The sequence below is a fragment of the Glycine soja genome, chromosome 10, assembly GCF_004193775.1.
Source record: "Glycine soja cultivar W05 chromosome 10, ASM419377v2, whole genome shotgun sequence".
NCBI classification, from domain to species: Eukaryota; Viridiplantae; Streptophyta; class Magnoliopsida; order Fabales; family Fabaceae; genus Glycine; species Glycine soja.
Genome location: NC_041011.1, coordinates 50,709,656 through 50,732,112, shown reverse-complemented (window position 1 = coordinate 50,732,112; position 22,457 = coordinate 50,709,656). Strand labels below are relative to the sequence as shown.

The 22,457-nt window shown below is 30.4% G+C and overlaps 2 protein-coding genes across 2 annotated transcripts; one reads left to right on the top strand and one right to left on the bottom strand.

The window, feature by feature from the left end:
- Positions 1–1,212: 1,212 nt before the first annotated feature.
- Positions 1,213–5,725, bottom strand: LOC114370051 (uncharacterized PKHD-type hydroxylase At1g22950-like). The gene is made up of 9 exons (XM_028327342.1): positions 5,244–5,725; positions 4,329–4,376; positions 3,854–4,030; positions 3,610–3,760; positions 3,421–3,507; positions 2,427–2,551; positions 1,865–1,983; positions 1,584–1,695; positions 1,213–1,476 (listed from the first exon to the last, which is right to left on the bottom strand). The coding sequence occupies exons 1-9, from the start codon at positions 5,532–5,534 to the stop codon at positions 1,441–1,443; spliced, it is 1,146 nt and encodes a 381-aa protein (XP_028183143.1). The 5' UTR covers positions 5,535–5,725; the 3' UTR covers positions 1,213–1,440.
- A 3,379-nt stretch (positions 5,726–9,104) lies between these two features.
- LOC114372317 (fructose-bisphosphate aldolase 3, chloroplastic-like) lies at positions 9,105–11,838 on the top strand. The gene is made up of 6 exons (XM_028329817.1): positions 9,105–9,426; positions 9,758–10,027; positions 10,120–10,229; positions 10,320–10,410; positions 10,786–11,055; positions 11,245–11,838. The coding sequence occupies exons 1-6, from the start codon at positions 9,274–9,276 to the stop codon at positions 11,521–11,523; spliced, it is 1,173 nt and encodes a 390-aa protein (XP_028185618.1). The 5' UTR covers positions 9,105–9,273; the 3' UTR covers positions 11,524–11,838.
- The last annotated feature ends 10,619 nt before the right edge of the window (positions 11,839–22,457 follow it).

Sequence of the window (22,457 nt, the reverse complement as noted above, 5' to 3'; positions counted from 1 at the left end):
GGATTTTTGAAACAAAGATGCCCAGACTCTATTCTTTCAACAAATCCCACAACTTGATGTTCCAAAGATTAAAATAGTTATTCCCATCGTATTTATAGAACAGTAGAACTTGATAGTCTCAGACATCTTCTTAGGGGTTAGGATGAGGAATCATCAAAACTAAAGAGATGTAAACTAAGAGCTCATCCGAAACCTGAAGCGATGAATCACCCTCTACAGATTACTCTTAAACACCCACACAAACTTATCCTGAAGATCGTGATTACTCTGATACCAATTTATTGTGCAAACCATGCACACAAACTATGCAAAAAGACTATGTGCACAGACTAAGCAAACAGTTCTTAAATAATAGTAGAAGGTAAATCAGTTAGGAACTAAAGAAAAAATCTTTACATAGAATTCTTAATCAACCTCACCCCTATGTCACACACACTCTTTCATATTTCTTTTGGCTCTACTTTCCATTTCTGTTCTAATCACATCTCAGAGAGGGTCAAAGACCCATATTTATAAAGAGAAGCGTTCAAGCCAAACTTCTAGTAAAAGATGACAACACTACAGAGCCTTGAAGGATGTACGGGTTAAATTTTTGAAACAGCTCAGCTACCCATTGTAGATTCAGACTTTGAAAAATTTACTTCATTCATTTGTTGACATTTGAACATGTCGTTTTTACAATTTTACTCTCCATAACAAATTTATTTAGTATACATGGAGTAGGAATATGAAAAAGGAAAGGTGACTTTGTTCTTCTATGGGACTAGGAAAAAACTTCTTTTTTTTCTGGGGGGCAGAGTTCTTGCAAAAAATTGTCTTATAAGATATGGCCAATTCATTCACAAGTTGTTAGGATTAAAGCAAAACGCAAAACCAACTCTTTCATCGAAATTGTATTTCAACAAATCCACCTCAAAACATCAGGTGCTAAAACTAGCATCCATTTTTATGATACTTTTGGTAGTTTCATAATTACCTTTTATCCATGAGTATTTTCTTTTTCTAAAATGTGTTGATTAAGTTGCAAAATTAATTTTTTTTAAAAGGTAACTCAATTAGAATAAAATGTTGAGTCGTTTAATGTAATAAAATGTTAAGAAAATTAATTGATTGGAATTGTTTGGTTAGAGATGCCCTGAGATTTCAGTGTTGTGGCTGGCCTTTAATCTTCTGAGCAAGTAAAGAGGCAAGGCCCCAATCGAGAAACCAAAAGAAAAAATCAGGAACTCTAGTTCCTTATTAATATCATTAGAAATTAAAAACATTCAAATATTAAACTATATTTGTTTTCCTCTTTTGTTCTTGTTACTCTGTGAAACGCATGCCTATAACTTAAACTTACATCACATTTCATTTCACTAAAAACAATCCAGAATCTAGAAACAGTAAAAAAAGCTCAATGGTGCATCAACTATACAAGCACGATTTTCATGTGCAAGTTCACGAGGCCGATTGCATTCCCCTGTTCATTAATTCCTGTAAAGTGAAGACACAGAGAGTTAGTTTCATGGAAGATGACAACTTTAACATTAATCTTAGTCATTCCTTTCATCTCAAAGGCTGTTACTGTTAATTAGTGCTACCTGTTGGGTGGCCAGAACTAATATGCGTTCTTTCTCCTTCTTCTTGCGTTTGCATTCTCCACACCAACTAGAAAAATCTTTCCGATATTTCTTCAACTCTCTAAAAGCCGAACTGCATGACAGCATTAAGGTTGATGCATGTGTAATTGACCATAACCATGATTATATTTTGCAATCTAAAGTCACAAGGGGATATGTGTGGAAAATTTTGTGCTTCAGTGAAACAAGGGACCATGCTGTGTGAATTTCCTCAAGTAGTAAAAAAGAAGTGATGTAAATACCTTCTACACCAGATAATTAAATTCATCCGATTCCCAGATGTAGTAGGTCTAGCGCCATGCCGGTGACGACCAGGATGAAGAATTGCATGTCCTGGAACGTGGGGATAATCAAAGATCTCCTACAAAGATATGTTCAGGGTTATTTATTTAACAAACTAAATGTCTATATGAAATTCATATACTTATTATTAAATACATTTCATATTTTCAGTAAGAAAATATGAAATGTACAACTCAGAAATTTATGACGTGTTTGTCCATTAATATACTCAGGAAATAAATAGTATATTAGGATCTAATTGCAAGGTCTGAGACTTGAGTCTAACGTTAGAAGCATGAGATTTTGGTATGGGATTTATAAGGTCTTGGGTTCTCCAACTATAACAGCTTCAGGAACAAGGGATAGGGATGGGGGACAACCATCCGGAACACTGAAATGGTATGAATAATCAACTGACTGGCATAGCTATTTTCTATTTTAAGTTTAAAACAGAATCCAGATATATGCTGGAGATCAATGTAGTTTAATATAAATTATTCAGCATAAATGTAGTAAACATACCCCTGGTTGGATATCTGAATTTACATGTTCATCACATCGAACACCCCGGAAGAACAGTTCTCCACCAGAAAATTCGTTTCCCAAGCAAATATTTAAGGTGACTTCTGCGTCATCCACATGGAAGCCTACAAAAATATTGCTCTTTACATTTTAACAGAAGCATATAAAGTTAATTTGTTGGGAGAGAGGTACACAGAAAGATGGGCAGCAAAGAAAGTAAAGCAAGATACACTCATATACTATACAAAATATGGAAGCATCAAAGATAAGCGATCAGCGAGGGAAAAAGATCTAGCATAGAATTAAATTCATGAGAGAAAAGTATCTAATAATCATAATTTGTGATGGATTAACAAGTAAGGCAACAAGAGACAAAATTTAAAGTAAAAGAATAGATACATTTAAATTTAACCAAAGATGAGCCAAAACAACCAGAGTATCATTGATAGTTAGAGTGAACTTGAAGTAATGGAGTCTCCATAAAAAACTACAGTGAACTTCAGTTATTTTAGATGGAGGATTTGGGCGGGAAATAAGGAAGGACGGGGATTAATTTACCTTCTATTCTAAATACTCACGAATTAGAGAATATATACTTGCAATGAAAAATTTACCTTCCCCCCAAAACCATCCATCCCAAAAATCCTAAGGGGGAAGATCAGGTATCCTACTACAAAGAAATCATAAAACAAAACAGGTATACAAGGCATTGAGGCAACAATATATAACAACTGAATATCTCAGTATTTCAGACAATCTGAAAAATCTAACAATTCTATTTTCTTATCCTTTTGTTATGGTCAAGTAATTGATCAAAGTCTGCAAGACGACAGGTAAATGTGTATACCATAAAAAGAATAATTAAAGTAGATCAATATAAAGCCATAAATAGATATGCTTGAAACATTAAACTCCATTTAGGTTCAAAATATTTTTTACAGATTCCAGGCAATTGCGTATCCACAAAACAGTGACCTAAGTTTGAGAAACCTACCAAGTTCCACATCCCGATTGATTCCATATTCAACAACAAACCCATGATGGGAGTCCAGCGAGGTTCCACCAATTTCAGTGTAGAAAACTAAAAAATTCAAATTGCAAAAGTTAGTCCACATCACTATATTCGTTTCTTTCTCAGTCATAATTTTCTAATCCATTCTCATGACGAAAAATAAAAAATAACCTCGAGATATAGGACTTATGAAATCACTCATCAATCTGTCGAGCATGGATTCCATGCCAAAATCATCAAGAACGGCACCATATTGATTCATTATATTTGGTCGCATGATTCTGAACTTGGTGTCATGGACCCATCTTTCAAAATTATCCACCTAAGTGATCAGAACTTGATAAGAACACAAAACACTAATATAGAACAGATAAAAAGATATATGCATGAAAAGGAAAAGAAAGAAATGTGATACCTCAGACATCAGCATTTCACAAAATTGTGGTTGAAGCATTTCAAATGTATAAAGTCCTTTACGAGGTTCAGCCATTATACTTCTAAAACTTGCTTCTGTATTTTCTTTAACTGCTCTGAGAAATGATGGTGTGAAAAATTTCTCAGCATCCATACTATATATCTGCTTATACAGCGGCTACAAATGACAGTGAATAACCGGGTAAGATTGAGCATGACATGATCAGAACATGCATGCTTCATACAGAAATGAGGCAGGACGACTGTTCTCAGTTCAGAAAATTCTAATGTTAACATGTGCTAATTCCAAATTCTCATTGATGAGTACCAAATAAAATATGGCACCCATTAGAAGTGAGAAAAATTATCCCATCAACAGCATTTCCCCCAATTTCCAAAAGAATCATAAAATCCATCAAAATATTCAATTTACAAATGAACAAAACTGCCAATACGACATTCAGTTGAAAACTTACAGGATAATTTAGCATGATCCTGTGCCTGTATTCCTTGTGTTTTTGAATCTGTTCAATCCAACATAGAATAACTAAAACTCAAAAGAGTGACCAACAAAACCAAACGAAAAAGAAAATAAACACATATCCACTGTCATACTAAGTAAAACTTGCTATCAACAATACAATGATCACTGTGCTCACTTATCACACCTTTTTAGGTTAACAAGTAATTTTTAATACCAGTAACCAAATAACACATGTTATGACATTTTTCTACAACAATTGCAGACAGCAATCCATATCATTCAGACTACTACACTTGAGAATACTAAGCTTCCATAAAACCCACTAACATACATAGCAGATGTATCATTTTCAAAATAGGCACAAGCAAGTACTTCCAAGTTCCGAGCGACCAAAAAGCATGCCAATGAAAGATAAGATTGACATTATTCAAAAGAACTAAGCAGACAAGATTAACATCATAAATGATTTGGAACCATGTCTTTATTGAAAGACCCACTTTTTAATTAAACAGACATAACCATCTTCAGAACATGCATCCCCCCATTCAGCAGTCAAAAAGTATATAGAATCATCCAAATTGTTAGCTATCAATTAAGGGAGATAAAAATGAAACACAATTCAAATTCCTACTTTCCCTAATTTAAAAAAAAAGCATCAACATTTTCCCAAAATTCTCCCCAAACCAATCAACAATGCGGGCACAACAGGGCACTACAAACGCGTCCTTATTGATCAAGGGCAACATCAAAATCAATTTTTTATTCAAAAAACGAAAAAATCCACGGCTTTCAAACTCCAACACCCATCTGGGCCCTTTCATTTCAGTCCACTATTATTATTTTTCAAACACATATTAAGTCAACAAAAAAAAAAGCCGCAAAATTCTAAAATTAGAGTGACACACACCCGAATGCGCTCAGTCTCGGGCAAATAGCGAAGCAGAATGTTCCTCATGTAGTGAACCTTAACCTCACGTGAGAGGCTCAACATGTGAGGAGGCAAATACTGCTCCAGAGAGCTGAACACAAGAGGGTTGAACTCCAATTGAAGGTCCTCATAGCTTTCGGACTTGTGATCTTTCTGAGGGTTTATGCAGAGCCTATTGGAACCTCCCACTTCCACGTGTCCATTGGAGGAGCCTCGAAGTTGTTGTTCTGGGGCAATTCGCACCCACTTGCCATTCTGGTTCTGAGACATGTTTTTTGGTTTTGTTTTCACAGAGAGTGAAGGAATAATAAAACAGAGAAGGGTGATTGTTGTGAATGAATTCTCAGAACAGAACTTGGAATTCTCAGAATGAAAGAAAGAAAACGAGGGTTGAGGTTGAGGTTGAGGCTGGTATAAGTATACCTCAGTACCGTTCAATTCATGTCTCAGGTCCTTGTGGGTTTCTGAATCAATCTTTGTTGGTTTTTTCTTTATACGTAAAACTTTAAATGTTTTTTTTTTCTTTTCTCAATAGTCTTGTAAATTTGTATATTTATTTATTTTCTTCTTCTGTCATATTGTTTCAATATTTTTTCTTTCTTTTGATATTTATTTAACTTGCCTATAATTTATTTATTATAAAATGTTTACAGTAAAAACTTTACTTCAAAATGAAAATAATGGTCTTCTTAGATTAATTTTTTTTTTCAAACATCCTTATCTCATCCATGACTTTAAGCATGAAAAATGTTAATAACATACTCTTTTCAGCATATTTTTTTATTATTTGTTAAAAATTATTAAAAATAATAAATTTTAATGCGTCTCACAACTTATTTAATTTTTAAATTTTGTAGTTTTTAATCAATTTCGACCACTATGTTAGAAAAAAATGTGTTAAAAAATGCATTGTTCACTTAAGAAAATCATTGATTTAAGAAAGCTCATTTAAAAATATTATTTTACTACTTTTTATAACTAATTATATTTACAGTCAATTTTTTAAAATTATATTATCATTCAAAAGAATTAAGTTGTCTTTTAAATGTTAAGGAAGTCTAGCTTAAGTAATTATAAACCGTTTATATCTTGTAAACCTCCAAATTAGACAAAAAAAAATTCCAATTTTTATATTATTGTAGATGTTTAATTATCTATATAGACTATCTTTAATTGAGTGATTTTTCAGTTAAAATATTACAATTCATTAATTGAATATATATATATATATATATATTATTTTGAAAATATTAAATTGATATAATTTCAAATGATTATATAAAAAAAATTAATATTTATATCATATACTACAATAAATAAATGCATAATAATTAATTAATGCATTAAATTCATTATTGTTCCCCAAATAACTCATAATAAATGTGCATTTAAAACTCACTTCTATTAAATATGCTACTGAATAATAATATTTATGGAATAAATGAAAAATAAAATAACTAAAAGGGAATTGGCTAATGTACCCTTATTTTTGGGATGGGAAGAAGAAACTGTGTAAAAACCTTCTCATTTTATATTATAAAAGATGTAAGTTTTAAATATTTTATGAATTCAAAATAAGTGTTAATTCTAATAAATTTGGATGCGTTATTTATGAGTTGTTAAACTAATTTTGTTAGAGAAAATAGATTATGCGCGTATAGTTAGGACGGATCAGAAACCTATTAAAGAGGGAATTGGATTTTCTTCTTCTTTTTTAATTGTTTAAATGTTTAATTTCTAATAAATATTTACTATTTTTACACATAAAATTAAAATTAAATTTCATTTTAAATTATAATAAATTAACAGTTATCATAATAACAATAAATACATACTTAATTTTACACAATTTTTACACTAGTTATCACATTAATAATTTTAATAATAACAACAAACACGACTAATTTTCCATGATTTAACACTAGTTAACCTTTACCATAATAATAATAATATATAATTTTATATTAATCAATTTAAAGATATATATATATATATATGAGAAGTGCCAAAGGTCTATTTAAAAGCTTTTATATAAAATAAATATTTAGGAGTGAAAATAGACTGATTTTGACAAGCTTGAGTTTATATTAGTTTAGAACTACAAAAGTTTAACTTTGTCTGTTTTTTCGTTATTGAGGCTAATTTTTATGGTATGATTTGTCTTGTTTGAAAGTCTAGCCTACTTTGAAAGATTTTACATAAACACCATCAAGTCTCGTTTTACATAACCACGGTGTTAAGTTACAACTTCAGTAGCAGTAAATAGAAATTATTTTGAAGGTTTGATTTAGTCCAGAAGTATATTTTCGCGACTTGAACAGTTTGAAAGTTCTATGTTGGTATCACCATAATTTTTTTTGCTTATCCAAAATTTTATTATAGAGCTAATCCGTAGTGTCATCCAAAAAAATCATAGCGCCAAAACTATATTACCCTTCATCTGAGATATATTTGACTTGTTTAAAATATTTTACGACAACAACTTTCTAATACTTATCATAAAATACTTTCTAGGGTGGTATATGTAAGACTCTGATCTTTGTGGGTTTCTGAGTCATGTTCGTTTTTCCTTATACTTGAAAATACTAACTTAATTTTTTTTCTTTTCAATAATCTTTCTCTGTTTTTTTCTTCTACTGTCATATTGTCTATATTTTTTTTACCTTGTTAGACCATAAGTCTAATATAAAAAATTGACATTAAAAACTTTTTTTATTTAAATGAAAATAATGCTATTTTTAAATTTCTCTTTTTCATTAATGACTATTTAGAGAGGTATGGAGATAGCTCGGGAGAGAGGCATTAAAATGCTAATTTGTGAGTTGGATGTGCAACTAGCTATCGATTTTGACATTATCAATCTTGAGAGTTTACGCAGACTCACGAGAGTTTCATAAACTTGACTCATGAACTCAATTCGTAGACTTGGAGTCTACTTCATATAAAAAATAATAATAAAATATTTATAAATAACATACTAATTAAACATTTTAACAATATAGTAAAGCAAAATAATAAATCATAAAATTCAGAATATTTAAATAATCAAGTTTAGTAATAATACATCACTATTAGTAGTAGTAAATCATTTTCATCGAGGGTTTGATGTTATTAAAGAACAAAGGTTTGATATTATATAAGGTAAAAATTTTGTATTTGAGAATAACACGCCAAATGAAGGTATGTTAAATGTTAAATAGATAAAAAAACAATATAAAAATGATTTACATTTTGATCTAATCTTTTTAATTTACTAATTCATTAACTAGGTGATAAACTCGAGAGTTTATCGAGTTTACTTAGAGTTTACCGAGAGTACAAATAAACTCATAAATTTATAAAAATTAATAAATTAATTTGAGAGTTTGATAAGTATCAACCATTTCATTCTTAATAATTATCATCTTTATCAAGCTGTGATTATGAGATACGTGAGCTGAAGGACTTGCTTGGCAGATTAATTTCAAACATTCTTACAACTGGCTAAACAATCAAATCGATCATTTGAAGTTGTGGAGCTTATGCCCTTCTACCCTAGTGCTTTACACCATTTGTTTTCGATAATAGATAATATGGGTGTTATAGTCGACTAATCAGCAGTCTTTTCTACTTTCTTCCTGTCTTTTTTCCTATGCATAAAAAATTATAGAAATAATTATTTGTGATTGATTGATTAGTCGTTTAAAAGATTTTACTAGTTATTAAATTCTAATAGTTTTTAAATAAAATTATATGATACGTTGGATTTAACTTATATACCCCATCAAGTTTTATATATTTTTTGTAGTATTAAAAGCTAAAATCCAAAAAAATAGGAAAAAGTGGGTTGTTGTTGGTCATGTTTGGCATTGCCGCTTGAGAGCTGTCTCACATCACCTACCGCGGAGTCGCCAAGAAAACCAAACCTCATTTCTTTTCATCTCACCTCACTATTAAGTATTAAACTTTCACGACACAACACAAAAAGCATAGTACTATACAACACCACTTTCTGTTTCTCTTCACTCTAATGGCCATGGCAGCGTCTGCAAAGCTCAACACCTTGTCTTCTTCCCAGTGGATCGCCCACAATTCCTTCTCTCCTCGCCGTGGATCCTCTTCTCGCCGAGTCTCTCTTCCGATCCGCGCATCTTCTTACCAACACGAACTCGTCCAAACCGCCGTTAGTACCCTCCTTTTCTTTGATCATTTTTTTTCTTGCCCTTTATCACTTCTCTTCATTTTCAACGTTTTCGTGCTCTAAAGTTTTCATCTTTGCTGTTATGGGGCACCCCTTTGGTTTTGGTTGTTGATTTACGTTAGTTTACTGTGAGATTCCCTTGTGTTTGACTTTTTACTATTACTTTAGCACTTAGAACATGCTTTTAGTTGTTGTTGTTCTGTGTTGATTTAGATTCTAGTTTAGATATAAAAACATTATACAGATAGATTAATTTCCTTAGATTGGTTATTGATTTGTTTCTTGTTTTTTTGTTTGTTGGTTGGTTGTATAGAAATCCATTGCATCACCCGGCCGTGGAATTCTTGCAATTGATGAATCAAATGCCACATGTGGGAAACGATTAGCATCCATTGGATTGGACAATACCGAGGTGAATCGCCAGGCCTATAGGCAGCTGCTGCTCACCACACCTGGCCTTGGTGAATACATCTCTGGTGCAATTCTTTTTGAAGAAACCCTTTACCAGTCAACAACAGATGGAAAGCAATTTGTTGATTGCCTCCGCGATCAGAACATTGTGCCTGGCATCAAAGTTGACAAGGTTAGTTGTTGTTTGAGTGTCATTTGGTCTTGTCTCACTGATTAAAAACTGGCCTGGCTTGGTGGTCATGTTTTTAGTTTTGCTCTTTTTAGGGTCTGGTCCCTCTGCCAGGGTCAAACAATGAATCTTGGTGCCAAGGGTTAGATGGATTGGCTTCTAGGTCTGCCGAATACTACAAGCAAGGTGCTCGATTTGCCAAGTGGTAAGTCATTCTTTCTTTTGTTCTTTTGTGAAAGTTTCTTCTTGATTGGATGCATTGAAATGGAGTTTCAAATTTTGTTGTGGGCTACAGGAGGACCGTTGTTAGCATTCCATGTGGTCCTTCTGCATTAGCTGTCAAGGAAGCAGCATGGGGACTTGCACGTTATGCTGCTATCTCTCAGGTATTCTTGTACCCATGAATCTGTGTTTGCTGACATTAGCTGATTTTTAGGAGTAATATACAAATTTTTGTAGTTTATCCCTTTGGTCTTGTTCACCATGCCTGTCTGATATGGGTGGTTCTTTGGTTGTGGGTTTAGTTTGAACTGTGTGACAAAGGTAGTAGATATTTTAAGCACATGTTAACTTGTGCACAGGGTGTCAAATTTAATTGAATGGTAACCATGTAATTTTTGCTATGTTTGTGAACTTTTTATTTATAGTTTGATATTTTGATGTCGTCAGTGTACATAAAACACTTATTTACTGTTTATCTTGAGCAAGGCTTTTTCCTCACAATGCACTCATCCCATGACTCCATTTGTGTTCCATTGCAGGACAATGGTCTTGTGCCAATCGTCGAGCCTGAAATTCTTCTTGATGGAGACCACCCAATTGAGAGGACGCTGGAAGTGGCTGAGAAGGTCTGGTCAGAAGTCTTTTTCTATTTGGCTGAAAACAATGTCCTTTTTGAGGGAATTTTGCTCAAACCTAGCATGGTTACACCTGGGGCTGAACACAAGGAAAAGGCTTCTCCAGAAACCATTGCCAAATATACTCTAACCATGCTTAGAAGAAGAGTTCCTCCTGCTGTCCCTGGAATCATGGTATAGTTACCGCACCTTTTTGTTTCCTCTTCATATAAATTGATGTGACGATCAGATTTACATGCATGGCAAGCACATCATGATGATGCTGATCTCAATTATTTTTCATTTAATATTACACTTGATTAAGAATTTGAAATTTAGAACCTCTAAATTAAGCTGTAAACAATGTTCTGTTTGTATTCTCAGTTTTTGTCTGGTGGACAATCTGAAGTGGAAGCAACACTAAATCTTAATGCAATGAACCAAAGTCCCAACCCATGGCATGTTTCTTTCTCATATGCACGGGCTCTTCAGAACACCGTGCTAAAGACATGGCAAGGACACCCTGAGAATGTGGAAGCTGCTCAAAAGTCCCTTTTGGTGCGTGCTAAAGCAAACTCCTTGGCTCAACTTGGAAGATACTCTGCTGAGGGTGAGAGTGAAGAGGCCAAGAAGGGAATGTTTGTCAAGGGCTATACCTACTAAAACTTTAGGAGTCTTTTGGTTTCAGTTTTGTTTTAGCTATTTATCATCATTCCTTCTTAGCAGTGAATTCGAAGGGGACTTAGATGTTGTATTTTTATTTTTTTTCAACTTCTAGCAAATGAGAGTTTGAATAAATTGAAAAGCTAGAAAGAAAGGTTTTCTTGGTAAAATGGAAGTTGGGGATTAGTAAAAACCCAAATGGAAAAAGAACAGAAGAAAAACAAAGTTTACTGCTTAGTAATATTTTATTTGCCTGTTCAGATTTTGCTCTCGACAGTCCAGTTTGAGATTGGAGTTTGGCATATTTATTCCGCATCTGTTCTGAGTGCCATATTTACTTGGTTTTAAAATTTGAAAAGTAATATAAATAATATGCCATGACTGTTTCTTATATTTTTATTTTTGGTGAGCGATTTTTATTTTTTATGCAGTTCATAAGCATTGCTTCTGCATTTACCGGGATTGTCAAAACAATCCCATGTGCTGGTGCTAGTCTTCTAATCTGAAATCAGCGGGTGAGACTACATTAAGCATGTTTAGTTTCGATTAATTTTAGGGGGGGAAAATAGCTGTGGTCTAAATTTTAAGTTTTTAACTAGCTGTTTGAAACTTAAGATAAACTAGTCTAAATATACAAGTTGCTTCCAAAAAAAAATCGTTTTTTTAAAGTAAAAAAAATGATTAGTTTAAACGCTTTCTATATGCAATGGACTTTTCTGCTGTATTAATGCAAAGAATTTTATTAACGGGTATGTTTATACCATTGCGTGAGCCGTGTAAAGGTTGTCTCAGAAGTAACAAAAAGTAGAAATGCTAATGAATCTGGCATTGTTTTTTTCTCGTATACGCGCATTATTCAGCTAAAATAAGTGAGATAGCAACACTTAATCCTAATGAATAAATTTAAGAGCTAATGAAAGGGAAGAGAAAAAAACACTCTTGATTAAGTAGAGAAATTTTAATGAAGGGGAACAAAAAAGTAGTCTGCTTAGTTAAAGAAAAGTCTCTGCCTCTCTGGTATGTAATAGGAGGGAAGGAAAAAGATAAGAAATACCATACCCTTTTAAACATTAATAAAAAAGATAATGAAAAGAAAAAGAAAATAACTTAGTCCAAAGATTCTAAATTTCTTATAAAAAATTCTAAATAATTATGTTTTTTTTTTCTTTCATCCAAATCCTTCCAATAAAAAGACAAATAAAAGAATTTCTACATTTCATCTATTTTCATCCTATCAAAAACTATGTTGAGCTGGCAACAGAACTGCATTGGGTTCACTTCTTGTAGTTCTTGCCGTCTTGAGACAACTAAGAATGCGATCAATTCCAACTTATATTTGTCACCGCCCAAAATTTATTCACGCTGAACAATCGTTTCAGTTTTCTATTTCTTTCACCTGCAACTTTGCCCAAAACCTGTTAGCTTAATTTTCCCATCTCGTTTTTCTCCCAAACACAAAAAAATCCAGATGGTTCAACATATTTTGGATTTTATGATGTCAAAATTGATAATTACTATACAAAGAATTGATGGATCAAAATCCAGGAATTCGAGTGTGGCATCATCCCGCTCACATCCGGCATCCCCGCCACCCCCAACCCAATGAATGAATGTTATGTACTAAACCCTCCTATTGTATGACCATCTATTTTCTCGCTGATGATGTAGAAACACCAAATTGGAAAAGTTTAATATCCTCAAGCCTTGATTGGCAGTTACTTGCTTCATGTTCACCGATGATCCTTTATTTTGCTTCAACCAAGAATGAGCATCTTCCAACTTCAACTTCAATCTGTTTGATGCGGGATAGGGGCTTGGCTGTTTTCATGAGCAAATTGACTCAATGATCCAGGACTAGTAACGATGCCCTGTCAAACCACATGTCCCTCTAGAAGAGAGCAGGAACCGCATACATCCTTCACCTCGGGCTCCTTTACCTTTGCATTGAGCTTATTACTTTGACCGTTTAATTGTGATCTTTCTTACTTTTCTTAAGTAACATCGACACGTGATTAATATACTCCCTGCCTGTTTGCTTTCCACCCATCAGCCATTGCAGTGCCTCAGCTGCAGCATCTTTTTCTACACTCTTTTTATTGTTACAAGGTTGACCCATTATCTGCATTCCATTGAATTCAACTGTAGCCTGAAACTGATTGTTCTTCAATTGTTTAGTCATGTAGATGGGTGCTGCATATCCTGCTCTCGTAAGCAAGGTTTGGAGCTGACTTTTAGGATTATCTCCCTCAGGTCCACTCTCAGTCCTTGAAAACCAAGGTTGGGTGTGAGGCCATCATAATAGATTTCTTTGATGGTTTAAGAACCTGGCAACCAAATACAAATCTACCTTCACATTTGTCATTTGAAATCGGCAGTCGTACTGCAGATAGGAGATCATGATACCACTGTATGCCCATTCTTGGAAATAGTAGCTGCCAAATACAAAGTTTAAATTAAAAGTTAACTATCATGTCATCGTTGCAGATTGCCAAGCGAAAAATCACTAAAATAGAATGCTAGTTCTATTTGCATCAAGTTAGTAGGAGCATGAAATTAATTTGCACTTACTTTGCTCTGAATGAAGTCATCAAGTTCTCTCCTTATACTCTGGTACATTTCAGCAACACTGGGCTCCATGAAAAACTCTAGATATCCTCCCAACATTTTTAAGTGATTATCCTGATAGAAAAGGGTTGAATTCCAGTAAAACATCAGACAACTAAAACTGAGACAGCAATTTGAAACTATAAACAAGAATATATAATAAACACAAGAACCAACAAAAAATCGCATCACACTTACAGCATCTCCTTTCAATAAGCTTCCACCAAACAGAAGCACCACTGAATCAGACACAGCTGTTGAGTCACGAAGAAAAACTGAGTTCACTTTTATCTTGTCATTAAAAACTAGCCATGGATATGGAATTTTAGTTTCCCAAGCATTCACTGAGTTCTAGGCAAATGAAATGAAGATTTGATTTAAAAGGAAAGCAAAAGAAGAAGAAAAATCAAAAGGGAACATAAAAACCTGAATAGAATTATTTTAAATGTTTCATTACCAGCAGCAAATTATAAAGGTTTGAATGGACTAACCAAATATAGGAGCACTTGACCATCCTCCATTGTTTTCAAAGAGAATGATTTCTCATTATGCTGCAAATGAAATTAAATCTTATTTATATACTCAAAACATAATATGCTAACATAAAATATTAACACATTGTACAACTCCAAGCAGTGAACTATTTGAGGACAGTAACCAGGACTAAATTTCAGGATGGGCATCTACCAATATGAGAAGTTGATGACCAAAAGTTTAAAATTTAAATGATGATATATTTATAAAAACATAATTGAGTCAGATATTAGAAATTGTCATTGTGCATTATATAACTCTGACACTAAACAGAACATAAATAAAAAATCACAATTAGGCTGACCAAGTCATTAGATAATTAACTGTCCCTTAAATCATGACCACATAGAGCTTAGTTGTGATTTATTTGTGAGTATGGTTGTATACTGACATCATTCCTTTTTTCTACTCGAAACACTTGACATATTAATTTCAATCTAAATATTATAGTACTTAAATTGGAATTGGGATATAGAATAATTTTAAAGATTAAAAGTGATAAATTTAGTAAAAATTTGATAAAATTATAAAATATAAGATAAATTTTTTTAACAATAAAGATTAAGGTTTGACAAGGAAATCAAAATAATAATAATAATAATATATATTAAAAGACAATTAAAAAATATATTAATAGCAGGAAATTACAAACACATAATAATAATAATGATAATAATAAGTTACTATCTATTATTAACGTCCGAATATATTTGTCATACTTTTTATATTTTCAGGGACTAAATTTTGTATTTTCATCTTTTAGAGATGCACTTATTAGCGGAGTCGGAAGAGGAAAAATAAAAAAAAATATTATCACAAATATGTCCATATGCTAGCAATCCAAGTTGACAATCATTTCAGTGACAAATTTATCCTTCTGTGTCACGTAAGTGACTTTATTAATGGTGACAGATGAAAGTTAATGGAAGGATATATTTGTCGCATTTTTTACACTTTTAATAACTAAATCTTGTATTTTCATCATTCAGGGACGCTTTTGTCAACAAATTACACGTTAAGGGACAAAAGTGTTTATTTCACATTGAAGTACATAATTAATATTATTAACGGAAGGATATGCTTGTGGCCTAATAGGTTAGACGGGATGGATCATAATAGACTTTTCATCCCTACATATTAATATTTAAGAATAAGAAGGAAAAAAATACTAATTTCTTGTACTTACAAACGTTAAAAGAATCTTTTGGTACATATGAAGTTCTTATAATCCGAATCCTGGCACATTGTAATCACTTGAAAATGGTCATAAGCTCAAGAAATGTTGACTAATGAATCCAACAAAACCAAATAACCATTACCTGAGCTGACATGGCTGTTAGAAGGGAAGAAAGGCACAATGTATAGCAAGCAACAATTCATAGCTGGAGCGAATTGTATAGATGTGATTGAACTCCTCGTTTTGGAATAGCATATTGCATGTTTTCTCCCATATGATCCAAAGTTCTGCCAAGTACAAGCTAGTATGAGACTGTACAACCTTTAACATTTCAAATAATACTACTGCGCAATATTAAACATCTATTAACTAATTAAATGGATATATAAATATGAAGTATAATTGGGATTGGTTTGATTCAATTTTTATTACAAGAATTGAAAATCAAACAAAATTGCACAAAAGTATACAATTCTATCCAATTTTTTTTTATCAGTTTTTATTATTTGACCGGCTTAGCAATTTAAAATAGTTTGGCTTATTTTTTAACACTTCTAGTTTCAAATTGATTAATGATGTAAAATTATTTACATTCATAATGAATACAAATTGAAGTATTATTATTATTAACAATTAGATAAAATATGAGTATACAATATGTTAGGATATAATTTTTTTTAATAGTATATTAGTTAAAGAAAAAATATTAAGTAATGTTAAAATCTATTTGAGAGTTTAATTTTATAAATATAAATACCTTAAATATGAATTATTAAAATAATTATAACAAAATTTAATATACAAAGTTATAATTGGATGATAGTGTAAATTTTTTTATGATGTTAAATATTAAAATATCTTAAAATATTTTTTAATTAAAATATATGGATAATGTAAAGTTGTTTTTTTTAGGTATGTGTAACGTTGTTTTATTAATTAACATCTAACAATCGATTACTATATCATTAAAATTTATTGTTTTTAATGATTATTTTAAATGCCATATTTAAGTTACTTTTCTGTTGATTATTTGCGTCAAATTTATAAACTTATAATGTATTAAAATATATTCAAATTAAATATTTATTAACGTGCTCACAATAACTTTTAACACATACAGAATTTATAATATGTTTTATCATCAATTCCTTTAAAAAATATCCTTAGGGTGCTCGTTAATAAGATCACTGGAATATATAACTGAACGAAATATTTTTAAGGGCGTATAAATGCTTCAAATTAAGCACACATTGAAATGTTTAATACATAAGTGTATATATATAAGTTATTATTTCAATCGATGAAGAAATAAGTTAAATTATTTTCATATAAGTTATAGTTTATTTTTATAAACTGTTCTAATAGATTTGTTGAAATAAGCTCGAAACTTCTAGAAAGTATTAAAAAAGAAAAAATTATAGACATCAACTATTTTTTTTTAAAGGACATCATCAACTAATCTTATAGACTCTTTAAAATATTTATACAAATACTATATTATAAAATAAATTTAAATGAATTGTAAATTATGTATTCCAAACACACCCTTAATGCAACGGGCCTCACTTCCAAATCCAGATTTCTACTTTGTGTTTCATATATGGGCCTTGTGTTTAACTTCCATTAATTGGGCCTAATCAAGATCTTCCTCTAGGTTTCTCAGTCTCTTCTTAATTTAAGCTCCACGACCAACAAAAGAAATAAGAAAAATAATAAGCTTTTTTTTGTGTGTGTTTCCTAGGACACAGGTGTTTCTCAACCCATAAAATCAAAGACTAATCATACTTATGATAAGTAACTATTATTATCCCATGAAAATTTTACATAAGGTAAAAATTAAATACGAATTTTTCAGTTAAATAAATCATTCCTATTCATATGAATACAACAGAAATTTTATATTATGTCAATCTTTTGGGTTAAAGTAAACTCTTATTGTAGGGATATGTAAATATGAAATGGAGGAGTGCGTAAGAGTTAAAGGTGACACTAGAATTGTTTAAGAGAAATTTTATCATATAACTAGTTATAAGAGTTGTGAAGTTACAAGGGCCATTTGATTAAATTTTTTTTTAATAATTAATTTGAAAAATAGTTTTGAATAACTGTTTTAAAAAAAATGGAAAAATAAATTATTTTGTACGAATTAATTTGAAAATAATTTTAAATATGAGAAAATAAAAAAAAAATATGATTAATAATTTTATTTTTAAGCACAATTAAAAATAAAATTAATTATTTTCTTTTTTTAAGTTAAAGAATAAAAAATGAAAGGAAAAAAACTATTTATAACTGCTTCCAATTTTCAGTATTAAAAATGATTAAATAGGAAATAGTTTTAAAAGGTGTTATTTAAATGTTTTTCAATTTTTAAAATAAAACATTTTAAAAATAATTATAAAAAATTATATAAATGTTGGACCATAAAAACCCCTTAAAAATAAACTCTAGATAACGAAGATGTAAATGCTACGTTAGATGAGTGAGCATATTAAAAAAATAAATTAAAAATGAATATATTAGATAGAACATTAAAATAACACAAATTGCAGGGAAGATGATAAAAATAATGACTTAAGTGATTTGGATATATGTGAAACCAGAAGAAGATTTATAAAATTTATAGAAAGAAGAATAAACCAAAACAAAGACTAACACAATTTGTAAGAAGGTAAGCGAAAACCTGAAAAAATATAAGAAAAATAATCAATGATTTATCTATAAATCTACAAATAGTATTACTATTATCCTTTTGCTCATCAAATATGAATCCATTTAAGAAGATCCAAGTATATATCAAAGATATTTCATGTCCAGAAAAGAAAAGAAAAATATATTATGAAAAATATTTAAGAAAAGAACAATGAAGTTTAAATGAAACAGTACGTGGCCAGCATCAGCGCCACCAGCAAATTTCACAGACTTTAAAATCGCCTTGTTGTTGGGTTTAAAAATGGCCGAGTTTCAGAGGAAAACTGAATATAGAAGACAGATACCCATAGTAGGGACTTGTTGCATGTGACTGTGACAATTATATATATTGAAGCTGAAAGTGAAACTTCAAGGTTCATTGACCCTATATTTTATAGCAATGCATTTCTTTCCCTAGGCTACTTAATTCAAAACTATATATTAAAATAATGTTACCATGTTTTAAAATAATTGCTCCAGATCAGGTCCAATTTGATGTCTATTGCCTGTGTCTTTCTCGCTCTTGAAGAAACAAAACTATAAGCTTTTATATATATACATATAAAAAATATAGCTGCCAGCGTTTGGAAGTAAACAAACAACATTTCTATACCTTAACTGTGATTAGAGATGTCGGATCAGTGCTTATAACATTTTTTTTATTAATTTTGGAAAATAATCGGACCAATATTGAAATGAGACATTGATTTAGTTGTCGGGGCATGCTTTTAGGATTAGGTAAAAATAATTTCAAAAATAATGGAATCTGATCCAATTGAGTATGAGACAGGCTGGGTAGGGGTCTCTGTGCCCCCTTTTAGCGTCCCTGATGTTTCGTAACAAAGCATTTGAGCCACATTAAATTATAACAAGAAATTAAAAAGAAATACTCTTTATTTTGGATTCAATTACATTGAGGTAAAGTATATTTTCAAATAATATATATATATATATATGATAACATATGAATCATCCATTATCCATTCCACCAAAGATAATTATATTCTAATTGGATAAAATTATTATAGACAATAAAATTATTGTTTCAAATCTTTAACACAATTATGTAGGTCTCAAATATGAGACATTTTGTTAAACTAAAATAATCTCACACTAATTAATTCTCGTGCTTGATGGTATATATATTTGTGTGTGGTGTGGATATATAATTTGAAATGAAGAAAAAGAAAGTGTGACTATAGGTAGGAAAATGAGTGTTTTTCTTGTTGTGTTATTGTGTGAAGCTCTGTTAAACACAAGCAAATGTTGTTTGTGGTGTTAAGTAAGTTGAAAGTGTTGTTAGGGCCACCATTGGGGTCTATAGTTGTGGCCAGGGAACACTTGAGTTAGCAATAAGCTCCATGGCATGCGCTAGCTTGATCGAGAGCAACTGAAAAAGTGATGCACTAGTGTTTGAGGTTGTGAGTGGCTTCGTGTCTTGCACCTGTCCCAAGTGTTCCTTCTTTGTGGATATATTTTTTTTCTCAGAATGTTGTTTTCAACTTATTTATTATTAGTTATTTCGATCACAGAGGACAAACATTCAGCATATATTTCGTAAATTAAAATTACAATAACTACAGTTCAATATACAGAAGAAAAAATATATCACTAGAGTTCTATTCTTACTTTTTACAAAATCAATTATTGGTAAAAAATAAATAATATACACTTGTTTTCATAAATGTTTTTTTTAGAAAAAAAATTACTTACTAAAAATGTAAAACAATTTTATATAATCATCTCGTCATAAATCATTATATACTGTACATTTGTTAAATTTTACGCTAATTGTTTTAAATCATACAAATGTCTAATGACGACGTCTAATTTATTAACAGCGTAAAAGATCTTACACGATCTTATATGCTCATCAAACTTAATGTTTTTAAGTTCTTGCTAGAAATGTTTCTGATATGACTGTATCTAGTATTAATTTAATCTTTGATACATAATTTTGCTTTTTAAAGTCTTTTTCTTTTAAAAAAAATCTTGTTGTCAATAGATAATACTTAAAGAGGTGTTTGTAGTTCCATTTGAATATATGTTTGCAATTCTGTTTGATTTGCTTTAGTTTTAAGGAGTTTTAAATATGAGAATTGAAAACCAAATATCAAACCGGAGATATAGGAGGGTGTTTGATTTTATTGTTTTCTGTTTTCATTAGAAATAGAAAATAGTGATGTGTTTGGTTGGATTTTTGAAAATATTCTATCAAACGAACCAAAAATAAGAAATAATAAAATTTTGTTTTCAGTATTTTCAGTTGAAATCAGGAACCTCATTTTGGATAAAATTAAAATGCAGTGGCAAAGAATGTAATTTTAAACAAATCTAAAAATACATTTTCTTTTGAAAATACATTTTCATTATTTTTATTTTTTGAAAGTAAAAAATAAAAAGTTAAACCAAACATGTTTTTAGAATTCTAATCTTTTGAAAATAAAAATAGTTTTAAAAAATAAAAACAGAAAATAAAAATGCAAACTGAACACACCCTAATTTTCTTAATTAATGATTTACTTATTAGTTTTTTATATCAATTTTTAGTTAAAAATGATTTAGATTGATTTTTGAACACTCCTTAAAACAAGGGGTAAAACGTAAAAGGCTTCCAATATCATGAGAAAAGCGAAAACAAAGATAGTTTGGATAAGATAAAAACTCACATCAAAATGAGATTACTCTTAGAATTTTGAAGAACACAATCGATATATACTTCACTCTAATTCGGTAAAGTAGGACAATATGATATGTGAATAGCACAGGTCACAAACAATGTTTGAAATCTCCCGTACAGGGCTCTTGAAAGAGTTAACTGTCCAAATTGTTGGCACCGCCAAAATTCAAAGAGATTATGAGGATATCATTAATTAGATGTTATAAAATAGACATTGGACCAAGTGGAGCCCTTTATGTTGATGCTTGATTAGTTATTTATGTTGAACAACTAGGAATGATATTCCCTCAGCTAGATTATTCTAACATAAGATTCATTTCTATCCATATAGGAGCCGTATATTTGTTTGTGTCTGATCTTTCCTTCAAAAACTAATAGCAAAATATATATATATATATATAAAATTAATTAATCAAATTATATCGATATAATTTTAATAATTATTACATTATTTTTATAATTTTATATAGAATTTGATTTTTATTGATTTAATTGTTAAATTCTATATACATATTATCAATATTATTTGTGTCAAATTTTATCAAAATTAAATAACAATAAAAAGATAATCAAATTATTCATATTTTTAGTATATTTAAAAATATTTATATTAAATTGATTTTAATATATATGAACGAAGTATAAAATAATTTTGAATTAATATAAAGTTTTATATATATCATTTATATGAAAATGAACTTTCAATCCAAAAACAATTTTAAAAAAATATTATTTAGTTAAAATATATAAAATAATATAATAGTTATTAAAATTATACCAATATAATTTGATTCATCCTATATATATATATGTGTATTTATGAGTTTGGCTATATATAAATAATTAACTTTGAGCGTTGGAGATTTTCTTTTTTGGTTGTACTGTTTTTGTTTCTTTCTGCCCCTGTATATTGTGAATTCCTCCTTTGACACGAAAAAAAGAAAGTGTCTCTTACATTTTCAAAAATGCTAGTAATGGAATGTGTGCTTAATCTTCTTTTCTTTGTGTTATGATGAATATAAAATCAACAACTAAGCAGGTCTAAGCTTATTTAAACTTACATGATAATATTTAAAACGTTCCTTTTGGCTCGCACATTTTTGTTGTCTTTGTGAACTACTAATATATAGTAATAATATAGCAGTGTTATACATTTAGTTGGCGAAACGCCAATAATAAGTTTACTTAAAGTCTGAGCTGACTATTTAAGTGTGTATTTGCTGGAAGTTGGAAACCACGGGAATCACT